The 22,954-nt window shown below is 37.7% G+C and overlaps 1 protein-coding gene across 1 annotated transcript in view; it reads left to right on the top strand.

Annotated features, from left to right (window-relative positions):
* The window catches only part of ND-18 (NADH:ubiquinone oxidoreductase subunit 18), a 92,917-nt gene that overhangs the window by 44,518 nt on the left and 25,445 nt on the right, over positions 1 to 22,954 (top strand). Inside the window, exon 3 of the mRNA XM_090403685.1 lies at positions 13,828 to 14,003. Coding sequence (XP_090259811.1) covers positions 13,828 to 14,003 — 176 coding nt within the window. The remainder of the gene's footprint in view (positions 1 to 13,827; positions 14,004 to 22,954) is intronic.

Here is a 22,954-nt window from a genome sequence, read left to right as displayed (position 1 = left end):
AAATAATTAATTTGCATAAAGGAGGATGTGTGTGTGTGTGGTAGCTAATTATAGCTCAATTAATATCTCAGAAGTCAGGATAAAAGTACTAGAAAAGTCCATTAAAAAAGAGAATTCAGAAATGAGTGAAAAGGATATCATACTCTGAGGGGCAGCATGGCTTAGTGAAGGGTTGGTCATGCCTTAGTAATATACTAACTTTTTATGCAGTATCATAGTGTAGCCATTCCTTTTATCCATCACAGCTGAGTTGGATAAAAGGAATGGCTACACTATGATACTGCTGGATTTTGCAAAGGCATTTTACAGGATACCACAAACTGCAACAAATGGGGATAGATTAGAAACTGATGATGTGGATAACAGAGTGGCTGATGGACAGATACCAAAAAGTGGTATATGGAGAAGCAGAATCCAGGTGACTAGTGGTGTGCTAGAGGGCTCTGTGCTGGGGTCACTGTTGTTCAGTTTGTTCATAAATGATATAAGAAATAATTTGAAGGTTGATATTCGGTTGTTTGCAGATATGCAGAGTTGGGGTAGGATAATAGTTAAGTTGATGCAAAGAACTTGCAGGATGATTTAAATAGGGTGATAGTATTTTGATGAAGGAAATTGATAAAGCCAGGCATGGGATAGTAGTTTATAGAGAGCTGAAGTTTAGAGGTCATATTGCTAAAGTAACCAGGGTATGTCATAGGATGACTTGGTCATTGAAGAACACACAAGTAGAGATAAGAGAGTTATCATTCCTCTTTCATCGGCTCTAAGTAAAATAAAGTGTTGTAAAACATTGCCAACATATTTCTGTGTGATATAACAAATTGCTATACTGTGCATCTATTTCTTTTAAATATTATTGGAATTTTTGGTGGGTCAATGATTTTCCTCACATGAAATTCACAATTGAAACAACTGTCATCATGAACGACTATCATCTTTACATGATCAAACTGAAATACTTTACTGCATAAAACTTCTTGATGTATCAAACAGTGATAATGCTTCATATCAGTTTGTTGACAAAATCTTTAAGTAATGTAATTGTACTCTAGTGATGGTGTGCCATCACTATGCTAATGAATTTGTCACTTGGAAGGTTAAAATTCTTCAAAACCTCAATTATTTCTTTACAGAAATAATTGTAAAACATTGCCGACATATTTCTGTGTGATATAACAAATTGCTATACTGTGCATCTATTTCTTTTAAATATTATTGTAATTTTCGGTGGGTCAATGATTTTCCTCACATAAAATTCACAATTGAAACAACTGTCATCATGAACAACTATCATCTTTACATGATCAAACTGAAGTACTTTACTGCATAAAACTTCTTGATGTATCAGATATCATACTACCAGCTATTTTCTCTGGTAGTATGACCATGTAATGATTTCATGGTAACCTGTTCTAATCACTGCTGTATTTGTTGCATTGGTTTTTTTTTGTAAAAATATTTTGTTCTGACTGAAGATTTTTTAAAACTCATTCACTTTTAAGTTCATGTAAGAATCCATCAACATTTATTGCATGTTTTGTATCAAATTGTATGTGTTTAATATTGTATTCTTTGGGCACAGTAATTAAATCACTACATATCAAAAATAAAAGTTTACTTTTATATTCAATAAAAACAGTATTTGTGCATTCATTCTTCTTTAAACAGTCTTCCTTTTCATCATTTTTCCTTTTCTTTATCCATATTTAGGGATAAATTATCTAAGATTTACAAAAACCGCTTTAATAATTACACGATAAACTGACAAAATAAATATTACCATCACAAATTTACATAGACATTTATTTGCATCAACAATAACAACATATAAATCTACTGATTTATATGGGGAGGCTAATGGGGAGCCTATTCACTAATGTCCCATGCAAAGAAACCCTTGAGCTCATCCAAGCCAAGTTTCCTCCCGATATCTCAGCCCTATTTCAGTTCACAATGAACTCAGGCTATTTCGTTTTGGCAAGGGAAGTTCTACAAACAGATAGAGGGGACAGCCATGGGTTCACCACTTTCCCCACCCTTGGCCAATTTCTTTATGGAGACATTTGAAGAGAAAGCCTTAAACTCCGCCCCACAAAAACCCACTATTTGGCTTCGTTATGTGGATGATGTGTTTGCTATTTGGCCACATGGCTCAGACACACACTCCACTCCTTCCTAACACACTTAAACAACCAACATCCCAGAGTCCAGTTCACCTTAGAAAAAGAGGAAAACAACACACTCCCCTTCCTAGACACTTTAATCACCTGCCAGCTTGATGGATCTTTGGTTTTCTCTGTTTACAGAAAACCCACCCACACTGGCAGATACATTCACCAGCAATCCTCCCCCCCCTCACAACAATATGGGGTGATAAAAACACTATATAACAGGGCAAAATTAATCTGCTCAGATGACAAGGCCCTGACTATTGAACTAAACCACATCCTCAACACTTTCTTAGCCAATGGCTATAACCCCAAAAAAATCCAAAAAATACTAAAACCTGTAAACCACAACCCCACAACTCCCCCCTCCACAATAAAGATTACACCAAGTCTATCACCATCCCCTACATCCAGGGCACCTCTGAAAAAATAACCAATATCCTCAAAAAAATATGACCTTACTTCCTGTTACAGACCATATAAAAAGTTGGCATCCCTTATCTGCTCTACCAAAGACCAACCACTTCCCCTAGACCTACCTGGTGTATACCAGGTCCCTTGCAGCTGCAAATTGTCCTACTTTGGCCAAACAGGCAGAACAACAAATATCAGGATTTCAGAACACCAAGACTACATCCGGTTTCACCAGTACAGCCGCTCTGGGCTGGCAGACCATGCCTTAGATACCCACCATAAAATTCGTTGGAAGAAAAAAAAAATAATCCATCGCAGCAAGTTTAAATACGAAAGATTATTCAAAGAATCTTCAGCAGCTCTAAAAAACGTTCCTAACCTCAACAAATTTGGGTGCATGAAACTGCCCCAAATTTGGGAGACTTTCATTATGAGAACTTCAGCCCAACTGCCAAGACTACCAAATTAGCCCGCAAGAGGGCACTATTAGGACTTTAGGAACAATATTAGTTTCTTGCTTTCTTCCTCATTTGCTTTGTGTTAATTCCTGAGTGCACATACCATATCTTTATGTTCCCGAAGATGGCAATGTGACATTGCCGAAATATAGAAGTTATTCATTAAAGTTACCTTTAATTAATATACTTTATATGCGCTGTTAATTCCGTAAACTAATTATCAGTTATGTCTAACCAATGTATAAGTCTTACTACTAGAACCTTTATTAATGCACCTGCAGAAGAGTCAATAAAAGATGGATTCTATGAAAAACTGGAATTAATCCTAGAAAAAATTCCCTGACAGAATATAATAATTTGATTAGACGATTTCATTGCAAAAATTGGAAAAGAAGATAATATATAAAACAATTATTGGAAACCAAAGCTTTCAAGAAAAGACAAATATTAATAGAGAAAGATTCATTAATTTGGCCACATATCCAGAAATTTAATAATAAGCAGCATTATATTTATGAGAAAGAATATACACAAACAAACATGGACATCTCCTGATGGTCATACATTCAATCAAATAGACCATATCATAATCAGTAAAACACAAGAATTATATTCAGAATATCTTGAGCTTCAGAGGAGCTGAGCGTGATAGTGACCATTTTCTAATTGGTACCATTTTTAAGGTTAAAATAAACAGTGAATATTTTTCAGCAGCTGCAAATCAACTTGACAAACTAGATATAACAGAAGAGAGAAGAAAATATGAGTGTGAATTAAAACAGAAATTGTAAAATATACAACCAGAAGAAAATGAAAATATCGAAAACATCTGAATCATATCAAGAATAGCATAAAAGTAGCAGCAGAAAACTCAATTGGAATTCAAAGTGAAATACAGCATAAAAATGACTCACCAAAGAATGTGAATGGCAGTAAAGAAAAAGAACAAAGGATAGAAGCCCTTGACTTAATAACCCAACAGATATACATACTACTCAGAGATACAAAAGAGAGCAGCAGGAAGCCAATGAAATAATAAAAGAACATTTTTTGTGAACAGATTGAAGAAATCCAGAAATACTTGACAGTAAATAATCCTAGAAATTTTTCCATGAAACATAAAACCAAAACACAGGCCCACATATGAAAACAATAGTAATCAACAATACAAGTGGACAAATACTGGTCACTAGAGATGAAATAGAAAACAAGTGGAGAGAAAGAGAGAGTACTTTAGCAAACTCTTAAATTGTGATGAGCCTACTGTTCTTTCAAACAGAATATTTGTCATACCTGTCTTATCAACTTGTCACCTAGAAATATTTAAACCTTCACTATCTGAAGTAGAAGAAAGTATAAAGTAGCTCAAAGACAACAAGGCACCAGGTACTGATGAAATAGTAGCTGAACTCATTAAATATGGGGGTAGTGAATTAACTACTCATATACATAATAAATTTAATATGCGAAAAAGAAGAGATACCTGCAGAATGGAAAGAATTGCTAATCATTCCAGTATATCAAAATGGAAACAAAAATGAATGTGAAAATTATAGGGGAATATCACTACTGTCAGCAGACTACAAATTTTATCTACTATTATATTAAAAAGAATCTTACCCTATGCTGAAGAAAATGTTGGTGAATATCAAGCAGGATTCTGAAGAAATAAATCAGCAGTTGACCAAATATTTACACTTACACAGATACTAGAAGAAAAAAAAAGAATATATAAAGTGCAGTTCCATATTTTATTTGTGGACTTTAGAAAAGCATATGAGAGCATTCATAGTGAAGGCTTTTGGGGAATATTAAATGAACTAGAAATATCTCATATGATAATACATTGAATCAAAATTTGCCCCAACAATTGAAGCATGGTATTAGTTAATGGAATTAGATCCGAACCTTTTGATATTAAGACAGGATTGAAGCAATGAGATGCCCTTTTTCCCCTCCTTTTTAATTTAGCATTAGAAAAATATATTCGAGAAATTGTAAAAGATAACTTAAACAGAACGGTAATGCTAGTATATGCAGATGATATGTGCCTTGTTGGAGAAAATGCTGAAGACATTAGAGCAACATTTACAAAACTCAAAACTGCTGCTGAAAAACTAAGATTAAAAATCAATCAGGATAAAACTGAATATTTAAATGAATGCATAAATCACATTCAAGGGAGAAATGACCATTTTACCATTGATAACCTGAAAATTTAACGTTCCATCTCCTTCAGATATCTTGGAACATTGATTACTCAAGATAATAAAATTAGTACAGAAATAAAAGCCAGAATACATGCTTCCAATAGTTCTTATTATTCATTACATCATTTACACTAAATTAGCTTTTCATTAAGAACACCCACCAACTGTTGAAAGTTTATTTTTCACTTGGTTAGACTATAATAAATTTAGTTTAATCCTTTATCAAACTGTGAGCAAACAAAGTTTTCACCTGAAAGTATCTTCAGGATAAGTATCTTCTGGGGTAAGGTGGTACAACACTGGGCAACTCGTTGCAAAGGTGGAGCAAGCTTACATCACTCCTATCTCAGTATCTCCCATAATGCAAAACACATCTCCTTGCAGATATGTATATAATGTTATGCATTAAGGGAAGGGCCACTACCCAGACTAGTTTTGACCTTTATTGAGGTCTCTTCAGTGGGAGCCAGGCCAAGATGTGGAGATACCAGGCAGAAGCAATAGCACGGTCATTTCTACCTATAGGAGTTGCCAAAAGGTATGCCACCTTTTGGCAACTCCTATAGGTAGAAATGACACCTACAGTCAGATGAGGTTGGGGGGGGGGGGTGCACAAGACAATGTGGCAAATTTGTTGTCATGGTCCTCCAACCATTCAGTAGTTGTACGATTCCAATGACAAGGTATGTTGTCCTGTTAAAAGATGGCACTGGTCAGGGCAAACCTCCTGCAGATATGGATGGAGATGGTCAGCTAACAGGTCCCTGTAGCGTTCACCATTCAGTGTTTGGTTGATAACCAACGGACCTGAGGCATACCAGGAAAAAAACTCCTCAGACCATAACACCAACTCCACTGGCCTGTTGAACCCCAACTGTGCAACCAGGGGATAGGGCTTCATGTTATTTACACAAAATGTGAACCCTGCCATCAGCACAGTGCAGCAGGAAATGGGGCTCAGCACTGCAGACCATCTTCTTCCATCTTTTGAGAGTCCTTTGCCGATGTTCCTTGGCCCATGTGAGGCATTGTTTATGTGTTGTCTAGCCATCATCATGGGCACCCTTGTTGGTTTCTGGCTGTGGAGCCCCAGATGAAGCAAGGTATGGTGCATGTGGAAATGGATCAAACTGCCCTACTGTTGTACTAATGGGTGGACTGTGTGACTGTTGCATGTCATTGCTGAGATATCATTTGCAACACCTGATGCTCGCCTCTAGGATCAGCCATGCATAGCTGACCAGTGTGATCCCTTCTGCTGGATGTCTGTTCATAGTTAATCCAGTCCTAGTAAATCCTTGATACAATAGTATGGGAGCATCAACAAGTGCAGCTGTTTCTGAAATACTGGCATCTGCCCTCTGGTCCCCAACTATCTGCCTGCAGTCAAATTGGCTTATGTAGCCACGTTTCCCCAATACTGGCAAATGTTTACTGATTATGTACAGAGGATAGGTTTGCCCATTTATAGTAGCCTCATGTGACAGTTGATATCACATGATATCCAATATATAAATGGAGAGGGGGTTTCCAAATGCAAAGCTAACTTAGTGTATTATCTTCCAAAATTCTGTCAGGGCATTAAAACAGAAATATACAAGATAATCATTAGACCTATTGTTTTATATGGAGCAGAAACCTGGAGTATAACAGACCAAGATGTAAAAGCACTGCAGATCTTTGAAAATAAAATCATAAAAGTCTATGAATATGTAAGAGATAACACAGGTGAATGGAGAAGACATAATTAAGAACTATATGAACTCTATAGAGTTCATATAGTTCTTGATCCCCCACTGGTAGTTGATGAGATTTGAGCAAGCAGATTGAGATGACTTGGACATATGGAAAGAATGGGTGAGGAGAGAATGGCTAAACAAGCATTCAAGATGAAGCCTCATGGAAAGTGACTCCAGAGGTGGACCGTAGATGCATTGGGAGAATAATATCCAAAGAGACTTAGCTGAGATGGGAATCTAGAACTGGAATGAAAGAAATTGGTACATGCAGCAAAGAATCTTAGAGGTTCAGCTGGCTGAACAAGGAAAATTTTTATAAATTCACCCTTCATTATGAACAAATAAACAAAAGAAAACTGAGTTGTGGCATATATTTTAAACCCATATTAAAGGAAAGCGTACTTATGTATAATTACCTGTAATATATAGTGAGAATTGAAGAATGCAATCCTTTGTTTTGTCACCTCTCCAGAAATATAAAAATACATCTGGTATCTATATTAGAACTTTTCTAGGGTTACAAACTATGCATTTATTCATATCATATTCAGTGAGGAGAAAACCTTTTTTTTTTATACAGATGTAGATATAAATTGGAGAGAGAGAGACTGTTTAGAATTTTGTCACTTCTCTACAGCATTGTCCTAACCTGCAAAAATATGGCTGCCTCACACTATGAGGAAATTTATGAGACTGTCAGTCCAACAGTGAGAATCTTACCATACCAGTAAAGATTGTAGGATGGTGCCACTTAATACTCAGTCTGTTTGCTTTCCTTCTGTGTATGCACATGTATATTCTTATCATTTATGCTTCTGAAGACATCTTGTGATCAAGGCAAAATATTGAATTAATAATTAAATTTTGCCACATGTACAGAAGAGTTGTCCTGTTACAATAATAATTCTTAATTATAAGTTAAGGGGGGGATAGTAAATCCAGTATTATATTACAGCCGGGTACGAAACTCGGAGATTGAAATATAAATCCCCCTTAATTTAATTTATGTCACCGGAAAAATAGCCTCTTGGCTCTTTATCTTAGTAATAATAATATATGGGTACACCGGTCTGGCAATTCATTAGTAGGGATATATGTAAGTTCGGTTGACTTAAACCTTGATATTCCAGGTCTACCTGCTCACTGATGAGACCTCAATAAGGGTTGAAACTGGTCTTGGTAGTGACCTCTCCTCATAATGTAAAACAGTAATACATCTCCTAGGAGCTGTTGTTTTACATTATGAGAAAATATTAAGGATAGTGACGGAACTTGCTCCACCTTTGACACAAGTTGCCATAGTGTTGTACTACCCAAGCGATGAGTTACTCTTGGACTCGCCGATAGTTCTTCGGCATGAAACTCTTAGATTTCGATCTCCGAGTTTCGTACCCGGCTGTAAAATAATACAGGATTTACTATCCCCCTTAACTTAATTTATGTCGTCGGAAAAATAGCCTCTTGGCTCTTTATCGTAGTAATAATAATATATGGGTACACCGGTCTGGCAATTCATTAGTAGGGATATATGTAAGTTCGGTTCACTTAAATCTTGATATTCCAGGTCTACCTACTCACTGATGAGACCTCAATAAGGGTTGAAACCGGTCTGGGTAGTGACCTCTCCTCATAATGTAAAACAGTAATACATCTCCTAGGAGCTGTCGTTTTACATTATGAGAAAATATTAAGGATAGTGACGGAGCTTGCTCCACCTTTCACATGAGTTGCCATAGTGTTGTACTACCCAAATGATGACTTACACTTGGGCTCGCCAATAGTTCTTCGGCATGAAACTCTTAGATTTCGATCTCCGAGTTTCGTACCTGGCTGTAAAATAATACAGGATTTACTATCCCCCTTAACTTAATTTATGTCGCTGGAAAAATAGCTTCTTGGCTTATTACTTTATTATTATTACTTTATCGTAGTAATTCTTAATTATCCCTAGATATGCATTTCTTCCATTAAACAAAAACACAAGTAATAATCAGCTTCTAAGTATTCACCACTATCTGTTTAAGTTGCATGTGATTATCCACTTCCACATTTCCTCTCACGCTTGCATCTATATATATATACTCAAATTAAATTTTTGGATGGAAAAGTTGCTTCATAATTTTGTGCACGTGTACATGTTTATGCTTGTGTTCAGATTTGAAACAAGCTCGTGACACCTCAAGGAATCTAGCCATTCTTAGCCATAAGGTAACTGTTATAATAATTGAACCCTATCTCTCCCAGTCTGTCTCTTTGGAAATTTCTCATTTGGGAAGGCAGGCTTCTATATTGTTAGTTTCATAATATTTCTTCATGTTCAGGTAAGTTTCCCTTGTTACTGTGTCTTCCTTTACAAAGAATGCACACTATCTCAAAGCACACCATAGATTCAGTTTGGTACTGTGATGTTTTTGTTTGATATATGCATACTTCTAAATTTAGTGACTGTGTTGATTATCAGAGAATACAACATGGGCAGGAAACATATTTTCATTTGCTATAATATCTTAGTGAGAATGTGTTCTTATTGGGTTTGCTATTTGCTTGCAGCATCTGAGTATTGTTAGCTCTAAGTCATGATCTTTTTTACACAACATTATGTATGGTTGTCCACAATATTTAGAAAGACCGAAAAAGTTTTTTCTATCCCTTCAAGCTGATCTGTATCTCATGCTTATTTACTGCTTACTTTCTTCATCAGAGCACCTGGGAGATGATCTGATGAAAAAAGGAAGTTGTAAGGATATCGTGACATTTGCCATTTGGTTGAAAATATCTAGGTTTCAATCAAATTCTGTAGGAGAATTGAACTTATAATAGTTCAATTCTCATACAGGATGAAATGAATCTTTATTAAAGGTTTTTTTTATCAGTAGGTAAGTTAGCTGGGTTCATGGAAAAGTGGAAGGTCAGATTTTTCATCTCACAAATCATTCAGAGAACACATGCTATTAATACATGTAATATATTGACCTTGTAGCCTTAGTTGCTTTGGCTAAGATTTCAGTTTATCAGTAAGTTGACAAAGATATATGTCTGAATCATGAATGTATCCTACGGAGGATACATTCATGAAAAGCACAAATGATAGCAAAGTAGATTTTCCCATAAACATTAATGTAATGGAAGTTTGATATCATTTACTTCTACTACTGACATCACCAAGGACGCATTGTGGAAGGGCATTTTACTCCACACAACTTGTCTACACTTAACACCCCAACTGGCCATGGCATCTATAGATGTCCAGCAAAATCTGGATAGGATACTGTAACACCTATTGAATAACATGGATAAGAAGTGCGATTTGGTCTCGCTATTTCATCCACCACGGCTGGTAGAGAGGTTTATCTCCATGTGCACTTAACGCCACTATCCATCATCCACACGCTATGCCATCTACTTCTTACTAATGTTATGTTTTGTCTCAAATTATGTGTGTACTCTGGATATTTGCCTGTATGCATGAGGAAAACCCAAGCTTCCAGAAGGGGACGCCTTGCTACCTCTGTATGAGATCAGTTAACTCATTTTCAGTTGAGTTAGCTGATCAAAAGATTTCTTTCGTGATGACAATCAAAATTGGGTCTTTCCCATTTGAAGGGTGCAACATCCTGTTCTTCCATTTGCCCTACACAGGCATTCATGTAGGAACTTTGCAAATACACACCCTTTTATATACACAATAATAGTATTTTGTAATTGTAAAACAGTTATTATATTTTAAATTATTAAAAACTTGTATTGTTAAATTACTCCTTTGCTGGCCTGGTTGGCTGAGCAGTTAGCATATCCACTTTCCAGCCAAAAGGCTGTGGGCATGGATGTTTGTGATTGTGTGTGGAAACACTAGTGGTGGTGATGGTGGGCAGTAGATGACATTAGTCATCTACTGCCCACCACCACCACTACAGTGTAGTTGCGGTTTGTTGTAGTTGGTGGACTGAGTGGTGGATACAGAGAGTTGTAAAGTAGGTATCCTCCCTTGATGAGTCTTTGGACTCCTTGGAGGTGTCACATAATAATAATAATATATATATATATATATAGATGTCTCTGAACTTAAGAGTATGAATCTGCTAGTAATATAAGGCCAGTTAGTTGGTCACTTATCAACTAAAAGCAGAAATATTGTTTACTCAGGATAGCAATTCTGCTCTCTAACCAACAGGCTGTGGCATAGATGTTCAGGACTATCTTTAGTTGGTAGATGGGTTTCATTGTTTGGTGTGTGACCACTGGTCTGCTTATAAGATGCCTGGTTGGCTGCAAAACTTCCATGTATTTTAATCTCTACAGCAGATTACCTAATCTTTAGTCTTTTGTAGTAATAATAGTAGTAGTATGAACTCCTTTGAGTCCCTAATGGGCATTTTATGCACAGTATACAGCATATTCCTGTTAATTGTCAACTGTTCCTTCTTATAGTGTGGCCTGTTTCCATAAAAGGAACTCTGGTATATCCACTGAGCACTTGCAATGATTGATATTCTTCAAGAGCATGCCAGAAACTTAGACCCAGACTTCTGTTTTGAGGGTAAAGCTGCAAACTGCTGACAGATAGTACATATGTCCAACCTATCAGTAATAAGTCAGGAGGCTTCCCAGTCAGCTGGTGGTGCATAATTCTGCTGCTATATACTCTGCTAGGAATGCCTGGAGGGAGGAGTCCAGCAGTGGTATATGAAGGGAAATTTGTTGAGACCATGGTATGGTGAAAAGCATAGTTGCTCTCTTTATGGGCATCATATCCAAGAGTCCTCTGTCTCCTCTCACTGCATGCCTACCCTTATCTTTACATCCATTACCTAATCAAAATGAAATGTACAGAATTGATAGTGTCAATGGTATTAAAATAAACCTCTCTCAAAAGCTAATTACAACAAAAATGACACAGAACATATAAAACATGCCAAACTCTATTTAAAAAAAAAAAATCACTTTCACATTTTGCCAACATTTATGGCATAAATGCAAAAATCAGTGACATGCACAATCACTTAGAAATCTAGATCAGACCCCTATTCTTGACAGAAACTTAAATTACAGTTAATCCCACAGTCTATCTTCAATGTCCAATTTACACACTGCATGATATTTCTTTTGCTGCAAAAAATTGTGCTCTCTTTGTTCTACATGCCACACTGTAATTGGACAGCCAGCTTTCCCTCTGGTTGTTATTCACTGCCTGCCATGGTGGATGGCTCCCTTTTTTCGAGCTTTGTCACCAATGCCGGAGTGTCTCGGAGCTCTGTGCTATCACCTTCTTTCTTTCTATACATATAAATGACCTATTCTCAATCACCACTCATCCTATCCATAGCTTTATTTATGGATAGTACACTTTTTTGTTCTACTCATTCAATGCTCAGACATCCCAAGCTTCAAGATCATATTCACCATTGCCTTAAACAGTGATCTCCAGTACCATTCTTCACTAGGGGATTTAGGATAACCTGGTCACCTTCAATACTACTAACATGCAATCAGTTTACCTACTCTTACCCTCATTAATACACAAAATTACTGGACAGGATCACATCTCACTCCTTGGCTTGACATTTATCTCCAAACCCCCCAAAAAACTAAGCATTCTTTTCTGTTCAGGTATTGCTTTTCACCCATCTGACTACCAACTCAGTACAAATACACTCATCCTATTCCCATGTTTGGGAGTGGTGCACCCAAATATTCCTAAAAATTCTTGCTCTCCAGAGGAGTGATTTGGCTGATAGATGTGATCCTTCTTTCAACCACTGTCTCACTGATGCAATGTTTCAGCTCTATTCTACTAGTACTCCATGGTCACTGCTCCAATGAACTGGCAACCATCATTTCTTTGCTTTCTGTTGAGTCTGTTAAAACAAGAGCAGCAGCAGCTGCCCAGTATCTTATTTTCATTCCAGCTGCAAACACACAAATCAGCTTCATCACTTTCTCATTTATTTCATCAGCTTATATTCCATTGACCCCCTTCCTCAAGAAGAGTTTCTTAATAACTATAAACTCCAGCTCTTTGAGAAAAATGTCAGTACATTTCTTCTAACTCAACCTTCACCTGCAACCCCCCCCCCCCACACACATACACATAGCACAAATGTGGTATAGATTCTACCTCTTGAGAATGGGATTGATACATGAAACACACAGTGCTAAATGTTCTACAGATTAACAACCTTTTGGGAATGGGATGCACTTAAAAATGATTATCAAAAGTTTTAAATATATATAAAATTATACATTTAAATTTCAAAGCAAGATGCTTTATATTGTATATAAAATCTTAATATCAAAAATATGACATTATATGAAACATGTCATAAACACATAACAAAGATACATGAACAGATATGTTTTGGTTAATATCACTGTAATATGTAAAAGTCTGTTATAACAGATGAATCTAATTTCTTGTAACTATAATATATGGAACATTTTCCTAAGCAGGGAAATTTCATATAAAAGTCTTCTGTAATGTTCAGTGGATGACTCAGGAAATTTATTAATGAAAGATTGTGATGAAAGAGATCAAGGACAGAAATCTGAACAGAAATTGATAACATTAAACTTTGAATCAGTGTACAGAGTATATGACTATATAAAATCATTGCTATAAATTTTATTGATTTCTGAAATTATTTTATAAATCAGGATAAATTTTATAAAGCTATATGCAGAGCCATTTTTATAAAATTTATGAAAATTTTATAACCAATAATGAAATAGTTTGCCTGTATGGTGCTCGATTTTTATTTATGATTAATTTGACTAATATCACTACATGAAATGGTTTGCTTATACTGCTGATGCTCGATTGTCATTTATGGTTAATTAGATTGATATCACTCCATTATCTGGTGTCCCAGAAGAACATATAAAGTCAAGAAGAGTGAGGATTTTTTTGCCTGCTAAAAATGCAATGCAGTCTGGAACTTTTAATACTCATAAATGGAAAATGGAATTTGAAACTCGAGAGCGTTGGGAAAATCCTCTTATGGGTTGGGCATCAAGGTTAGTTTCACAATAAATATATCAATTATTTTCTGCTAAAAATATACTATATTTTGAATTTATCATATAAGTTTATTATTATATGGTCATCTGCATGGGGGCCAGAAACTCACACTAACTATTATTGATACAAGATTTATTATACTTTTTCTTGAACTGATTCATTTTCCAAACAAAAAATCTAGTTCTCATGCCTTTGGTAACTACTCCTTATATAATTTCCAGGTGTCACCTTGTCATGTGACCTCTTTTCTTGTCATGTGCTGAAAATGTTCCCCATATTTCCTATGAAACCCCTTTAATATTTTTTGATCATATCCCTACCTGTCAACCAGTTTGTGTAACTCATAAATTGCCTTTCTTCATAAAGAGAATTCCACAGACCTTGATATCACCATCTACCTCTGGAACAAAAACTTTTTTTTTTTGACATTGCATGTTTTGTTTCCATTACTGTCCTTCCAGTAGAAATAGTAGTTTATACTAGAAAATTTGAAATTTTGTAGTGAGAATGATTCCTTTCTCCTCTTCACCATAATAGTTGTATGTTCTGTGTCAGCTATCTGTGTAGTTCATTAGCCATAAACTACACAAATCTTTTGAAAACCATAGCTAAGTCTTTAGGATTGTAAATGCTTGACTGTTCCCCCATGATGAGTCGCTTATAAGATTGTTATTTCTGGTTAGACAAATCAAATCAGTTTTAACCATATATATGTGTGTGTGTGTGTGTGTGTGTGTGTGTGTGTGTGTGTGTGTGTGTGTGTGTGTGTGAGTGAAATGAAGACTTAATAACCATATTAAAACCTTAAAAAATTGGGAAATAGTAAAAATGTGCTTATGTAAATTCACATGCAGTTGCTGTAACAGATAAGATAGAAGATGTGGGGCAGTATTAATGATTGCAGAGGAATTAAATAAAGCCAGTATGTAAATTTCCATTGGTAATGGTAGCATTAGTAATACAGATAATAGGTTCAAGGCACAGACCAGGATCATCATAAAAGCAAGACCAACATTAAAGCACTTTCAACCATGGGGGATGTAGACTGACGGGAGGAGAGTGTGTATGCAGGATGAGAGAGGATTTATAGAATTATTGAGAAATAATTACCTACCTTAAGCAGCAGATGATGGAAGGGACTTACAAATATTGGATCTGATAATAGTATCTCTGTCTTTAAATGAGAATTGTTGTGTATCCATATGATGTGAGAGTGATCATGCAGTTTTGATTTGGAAGGTGATGCATACAAGAGCTTTGACCAAGAATTAATATATGTGAAACTATAAGGCAGGTGATTATAATCTGAAAAGGCAGATTAAGGCACTACCTTGGCATGAGAAACTGCATGGTGAGGAATCAAGAATGCATGAAAAGCAGTCAGAATCTGAAAGCAGCTATATTGACTTCATCCCCAGTGTTAGAATAAAAGGCATGAGGGGTTAGATGGGTGAATAACTTTTAAGTAGGAACTGCATAAAAAGAGAATGTCAAGGATCCAATATCGTGAGGCTTTGGAGCAATATAAAGTACAAAACAGAACTAGTTAGCCAAACATGCCAAGGGAAATCCAAGACTATTTTATTGTTATGTACCAAGTAAAAGACAGTATAACTGAAGAAATATCAGATGCACTAAATATAGCTGAATTAAGTGCACAATTTAGTAAAGTATGGTTTCTAGGCAGATTAAATTAAACTCCCTGAATGAAAGAATACAGTTAGATGAGTTAGCTATTGCAAGAGCTGGATTCCAACACAACATTAGGATTGGATAGGATAGGATATCTGCAAAGATGCTGATGGAATGGTCAAGAGAATTAGCAGTGCCTCTAACTTGATTGTTCAACTTGAGTCTCAGCACATGCATTACTCAGCACATTGATTCTAATGATTGGAAGAAGAGCAAGATAAATCCAGTATACAAGGGGTAAAGCTAAAATTAATGCAATGAATTATTATTCATTGCATTCAAAGATGAGCAGGTAGCACTGTGATCCTCTGTGGCGAGCAGCACAATTTTGTTAAGGGTTGATCTTGCCTTAACAGTCTGTACACATCCTATAAAAGTGTGATAGAGATGGATAGGGAAATAGGTATACCATAATACATTTGGAGTTTTCAAGGCATTTGACAGGATTCCACATGAGAGGTTGCTATACAGACATATGGATATAAAAAGCAAACTTGTGACATGGATAGGAGAGTAGCTGAGAGGTATCAAAAAGTGATGTATGGAGGTGCTGAGTCTAAGAAATGAAGACAGCCATTGGTGTACCACAAGTTCTGTGCTTGGACCACTGTGTCTATGTGTGTGTGTCGGCTGTATATTCAGGGTGTGCTCTTTCCATTTGGTTTATATTTATCCACTTCTTTTGGTAGCCAATATCTTTCCATCCTAAATGATTCTCTTTCCATTTCTCTCTATATTACTTGATCTTTTCATTTACTTTGTAAATATTTATATTGTAAATTGACTGTAAATAAATATTAGCGCCTCCGTAACGCAATTGGAAGAATGATGGTGCATTGCACCCTTCGATTGGAAAAGGCCTAAGTTTGATTCTTGTCATGACAAGAGGAATCTTTATATGGGCTTTTTCAACTGAAGGTGAGTTAGCTGATCTCATCCGGAGGTAGCAGGGTTTTTTCCTCTTGCATACAGACAAATTGACCCTTGAGAACACATGCAATTTACAGACAAAAAATACTAGTTGCGGTGGGCAGTAGATGGCATTGATGTAGATGATTGGTAGTAGAGGTTCGGGTAGTGGTGGAGGATGGAGAGTTGTACTGTAGGTGTCCTCCCACGATGAGCCTTTGGACTCCTTGGAGGTGTCACTAATAATAATAATAATCATATTTAGCACACTCTTCTGATGTTTTTATATGGTCCAATTTTGTGCATCCTTTAATTGCTCTTAAAAATCTCATTTTTGCAGTTTGTATTTTACTTCCATCTTTCTTTTTTAACAGTCCATGTTTCTGAACCATATAATAAAGTGGGAATGGCCATTACTTTATAAAATTTTATTAAGTTTCTCGTCTCATTTGAATTATTAAATTGTGTCATCTGTTATATTATTTTATTTTCTATTACTATTTTTGATGTAACATGATCTTCATCTTTAAATGCCGTGACTTTTGTTTTTTTCTTATGAAATTTTTAAATTGTATTGTTGGCTTATTTTATTTAATTTATAAACTGATTTTTGAAAGTCATCTTCATTGTCTTGTAATGTAATCTGATCATCTGCATACAACATTGTATTGATAACAGTTCTGGTTAACTGGATACCTTGTTTTATTGTTGTTTTCCCCATTTTAATAATCTGATTAATATATATATAGGATAGAGTTTTAGATAAGCAACATTCCTGTCTAACACCTTGATTAATTTCAATCTCTTCTGCTAATTTGTTACTTAACTGTAACTGTATTTTTGTGTCTTTATATAAACTTTGTATAGCTTGTACCAAATGTAATGGATATCCTTTTTTTCATTATATTCCATAATTTTTCTCCATGTATTTTATCAAAATCTTTCTCATAATGTATAAAGGCCAGATGAGTCTCTAAATTAAATTCTTATCTTTTTTCAATAATTTGTTTTAACATATAAATATTGTCTATACATGATCTTCCATGTCTAAAACCATTTTGTTCTTCTGAGAGTAGATTTTTTGCAATATTTCTAAATGTTTTATTCAGGATTTTACTGGAAATTTTGTAACCTGTATTTGATAGACTGGATTCCTCTGTAATTTTCACAATCATCTTTGTCACCTTTGACCAGTCTCATGGAATCTCACATTTCCTTCGACAGTTATTTATTAATTTTAACAATCTGATATAAATATTCTCTACCATATTTCCAAAGCTCTGTGTTTATACCATCTAATCTGGATGATTTTCTATTTTCTGATACCTTTTATTGCTTCTTTTAGTTCATCATCAAATTCCTGATATATATCCTCAAGGAATTGTACAGGAATATGATAATATGATTATTAAATAACTTAAGGAATTCACAACGTATACTAGAATATAAATTAAATTACACTTTAATATATATTTCCAATATTTTGGCAACGTCACCTTGCCATCTTCATGGGAACTTAAGATAAAGACATGTGCACGCAGGCACTACATACAGCAAATGAGGACGAAGCAAGGAAGCTACCATTTTTCCTAATGTCCCGATGGTGCTCCCTAGCAGGCTATATTAGGTATTCTTGCCGTTGCACTGAAGTTCTCCTGATGTATGTTTCCCAAATTTGGGGCAGTCTAGTGCATCCAAATTTGTTGAGGTTCGGCATGTTCCTAAGGGCTGAGGCTGATTCTATGAATAGTCTTTCGAATTTGAACTTGCTGCAGTGTATTACTGTGGCTTTCTTCCACCTTATTCTGTGGCATGGTCTGTAAGCCCAGAGTGGCTGTACTGGTGAAACCAGATGTAGTCCTTGTGTTCTGAAATTCTGATATTCGCTGTCCTGCCTGTTTGGCCAAAGTAGGACAGTTTACAGCTGCAAGGGGCCTGGTATACACCAGGTAGGTCTAGGGGAAGTGGTTGATCTTTTGTGGAGCGAATAAGAGATGCCAATCTTCTATATGGTCTGTAACAAGAGGTCAAGTCATATTTTTTTAGGATTTTGATAATTTTTTCCAAGGTGTCCTGGATGTAGGGAATGGTGATGGATTTAGAATAATCTTTGTTGTGAAGGCAGGAGGGGGGTTGTGGATTACATGTTTTAGTATTTTTTGGATTTTTTTTGGGGGGGGGGTAGCCATTGGCTGAGAAAGTGTTAAGGATGTGATTTAGTTCAGTGGTTAGAACTTTGTCATTTGAACAGATTAATTTAGCCCTGTTGAAAAGTGCCTTAATAACTCCATATTGTTGAGGGGAGGGGGGGAATTGTTGGTGAATGTATCTGCCTGTATGGGTGAGTTTTCTATAAATTGAGAAAACCAAGGTTCCATCAGGTTGGCAGGTGACTAGTGTGTCTAGGAAAGGGAGGCTATTGTTTTCCTCTTTTTCTAGGGTGAACTTGATTCTGGGGTGTTGGTTGTTTAAGTGTGTTAAGAAGGAGAGGAGTGTATCCAAGCCATGTGGCCAAATAGCGAACACATCATCAATGTAGCGAAGCCATATGGTAGGTTTTTGTGGGACAGAGTTTAAGACTTTCTCTTCAAAAGTCTCCATAAAAAAGTTGGCCGAGGGTGGGGAAAGTGATGAATCCATGGCTGTCCCCTCTATCTGTTTGTAGAATGTTCCCTGCCAAACAAAATAGCCTGAGTTCATTGTGAACTGAAATAGGGCTGAGATATTGGGAGGAAATTTTGCTTGGATTAACTCTAAGGTTTTGTTGTTGAGTGGGACATTTGTGAATAAGGAGGAGACGTCAAAGCTGACCATTATGTCAGTATGTTGGAGTGAGAGGTTTTCTACACTGACTTTGAAGTGAGCTGAGTTTTTTATGTGTGATGGTGTGTTGCCAGTATAGTGTGTGAGAACTTTGGCTAAATGTTTGGCTAATTTATATGTGGGAGAAATCAATGCCATCCACTATGAGACGTAATGGCACAGATTGTTCATGAATTTTTGGAAGTCCATATATTCGGGGGGGGGGGTCTAGAGTTAAAAGGTTTTGGTTTGTTGGTAACTTCCACAGGCCAAGAAGTGACCTTCTTAAGGAGTCTATGGAGTGTTCTAATTTGAGAGCTGGTGGGATTATATTTAATAGGGAGGTAGGTAGCACGATCTAATAATAAAGCATTAAGCTTACCTGTGTAGTCCTTTTGGTTGAGTACCATGGTGATGTTTCCCTTATCCACTTTGGTGATTACTATTTCTTTGTTTTTCTTCATTTCCTGTAGAGACTTATATTCACTATTGGATATGTTGGTTTTTGATGGTCTTGCTTTTGTGAGAACACAGGCTACATCCAGTATAATATTGTTGGTGATGTGGTTTGGAGGGTGGTAAATCCCGCATTCAATTTGGATCATTAATTCCTTGGCCGGTATTTTCCTAGGAGCAATGATGAAGTTGTGGCCACGTGAAAGAGCGTTGAGTGCTTCAGGCTTTAAAATAACTGAAGAAAGGTTGACTCCAGTGTTGGTTGGTAGTTTTGGTTCGGAAGTCAAATTCTTTTTTAATTTCAAACTTGTTGATATTTCGACTCCGTATTTTCTCGAATTCTTTATTTGCCACAGTGCACGAGACGTCATGTAGAATTGACCAAAGTTCGTGATTTAGTGTGTTAGAAAGCTCTTCCTCTAGCACCAGAATAGCTTTGTTTGCATCAGCTAGGAGAACGTGCGTGGCAGCAATTTGTTCTCGTAACAAGGCACAGCTTGCGCTGTTATAGATTCAGAGAGCCTTCTGTGAAAAGAAACGGTATTGGCAGGTGGAGATTCCATCGCCTTGTGTGCGATGGAATCTCCATGGATGATAGTAATTCTTGTAGAAAGGCTTATAAGTTGGTTAAACATGATTATTAAATAACTTAAGGAATTCACAACATATACTAGAATATAAATTAAATCACACTTTAATATATATTTCCAATATATTTTATAATATATATTTTTTTTTTTTTTCACTATATAATTTAAGGAAATTACAACGTACGAGGATATACATTAAAATAAATTTTAATATATTTCAATATTTCGGAAACATCACATTGCCATTTTCAAGAACTTAAGCACAAGACGCGTGCACGTAGGCACAACAAAACAGTAAGTGAGGAAGAAGTAGGAGGCTATTATTTCTCCTAAAGTCCTGATTGTGCCTTCTAGCAGGCAATGTTGGTATTCTTGGGCGATTGGGCTGAAGATTTTCTGATGTAGGTTTCCCAAATTTGAGGAAGTCTCATGCAGCCAAATTTGTTGAGGTTTGGATCCTTTTTTAGGGCTGAAGCTGATTCCATGAAAAGCCTTTCATATCTATATTTGCTACAGTGTATTATCCTGGCTTTCTTCCACCGTATTCTATGGCAGGTATCCAGCGCATGGTCAGCAAGACCAGAGTGGCTGTATTGGTGAAAACGGATGTAGTCCTTGTGTTCTGAAATTCTGATATTTGCTGTCCCACCTGTTTGGCCAAAGTAGGACAGCTTACAGATGACCAGGTAGGTCTATGGGGGGAGGTTGGTCTTTAGTAGAGCGGATAAGGGATGCCAATTTTTTATATGATCTGTAACAAGAAGTTAACTTATTATGTTTTTTTTAAATTTTTGTGATTTTTTCCGAGGTGCCTCGGATGTAGGGTATGGTGATGAATTTAAAGTAATCCTTGTTGTGAGTGGGGGGGGGGAGGGTTGTGGTTTACTGGTTATAGAGTATAATCCCACCAACTCACAAATTAGAAAACTCCACAGGCTCCTTAAGAAGGTCACTTCTTGGCCTGTGGAAATCACTAACAAATTAAAACCATGTAACTCCATACCTCCCCCCTCCTTCCCGTATTTATGGACTCCCAAAAATTCACAAGGAAAATGTGCCATTACATCCCATAGTGGATGGCATTGATTCCCCCACATACAAACTAGCTAAACATTTGGCCAAAGCTCTCTCACACTATACTGGCAACACACCTTCATACATAAAAAACTCAGCCCACTTCAAAGCCAGCATAGAAAACCTTACACTCAAACACACTGACATAATGGTCAGTTTTGATGTCTCCTCCTTATTTACAAATGTCCCACTCAAAGAATCCTTAGAGCTAATCCAAGCTAAATTTCCTCCCGATATCACAGCCCTATTTCAGTTCACAATGAACTCAGGCTATTTTGTTTGGCAAGGAATGGGGGGGGGTGGGGGGGGGGGGGGGTGGGGGGGGGGGGGGGTGGGGGGGGGGGGGGGTGGGGGGGGGGGGGGGTGGGGGGGGGGGGGGGTGGGGGGGGGGGGGGGTGGGGGGGGGGGGGGGTGGGGGGGGGGGGGGGTGGGGGGGGGGGGGGGTGGGGGGGGGGGGGGGTGGGGGGGGGGGGGGGTGGGGGGGGGGGGGGGTGGGGGGGGGGGGGGGTGGGGGGGGGGGGGGGTGGGGGGGGGGGGGGGTGGGGGGGGGGGGGGGTGGGGGGGGGGGGGGGTGGGGGGGGGGGGGGGTGGGGGGGGGGGGGGGTGGGGGGGGGGGGGGGTGGGGGGGGGGGGGGGTGGGGGGGGGGGGGGGTGGGGGGGGGGGGGGGTGGGGGGGGGGGGGGGTGGGGGGGGGGGGGGGTGGGGGGGGGGGGGGGTGGGGGGGGGGGGGGGTGGGGGGGGGGGGGGGTGGGGGGGGGGGGGGGTGGGGGGGGGGGGGGGTGGGGGGGGGAATCCTCAACACTTTCTTAGCCAATGGCTATAATCCCAAAAAAATCCAAAAAATACTAAAACCTGTAAACCACAACCCCCCTCCCCCCCTCCACAATAAAGATTACACCAAGTCTATCACCATCCTCTACATCCAGGGCACCTCTGAGAAAATAACCAATATCCTCAAAAAATATGACCTTACTTCCTGTTACAGACCATATAAAAAGTTGGCATCCCTTATCCGCTCTACCAAAGACCAACCACTTCCCCTAGACCTACCTGGTGTATACCAGGTCCCTTGCAGCTGCAAATTGTCCTACTTTGGCCAAACAGGCAGAACAACAAATATCAGGATTTCAGAACACCGAGACTACATCCGGTTTCACCAGTACAGCCGCTCTGGGCTGGCAGACCATGCCTTAGATACCCACCATAAAATTCGTTGGAAGAAAACAAAAATAATTCATCGCAGCAAGTTTAAATACGAAAGATTATTCAAAGAACCTTCAGCAGCTCTAAAAAACGTTCCTAACCTCAACAAATTTGGGTGCATGAAACTGCCCCAAATTTGGGAGACTTTCATTATGAGAACTTCAGCCCAACTGCCAAGACTACCAAATTAGCCCGCAAGAGGGCACCATTAGGACTTTAGG

The sequence above is a fragment of the Typopeltis vanoorti genome, chromosome 14 (assembly GCF_054136105.1).
Source record: "Typopeltis vanoorti isolate ZY-2024b chromosome 14, IOZ_Tvanoo_1.0, whole genome shotgun sequence".
NCBI lineage: Eukaryota > Metazoa > Arthropoda > Arachnida > Uropygi > Thelyphonidae > Typopeltis > Typopeltis vanoorti.
Note: the sequence above shows the minus strand (reverse complement) of the source record. Positions and strands in the feature narration are given on the sequence as shown.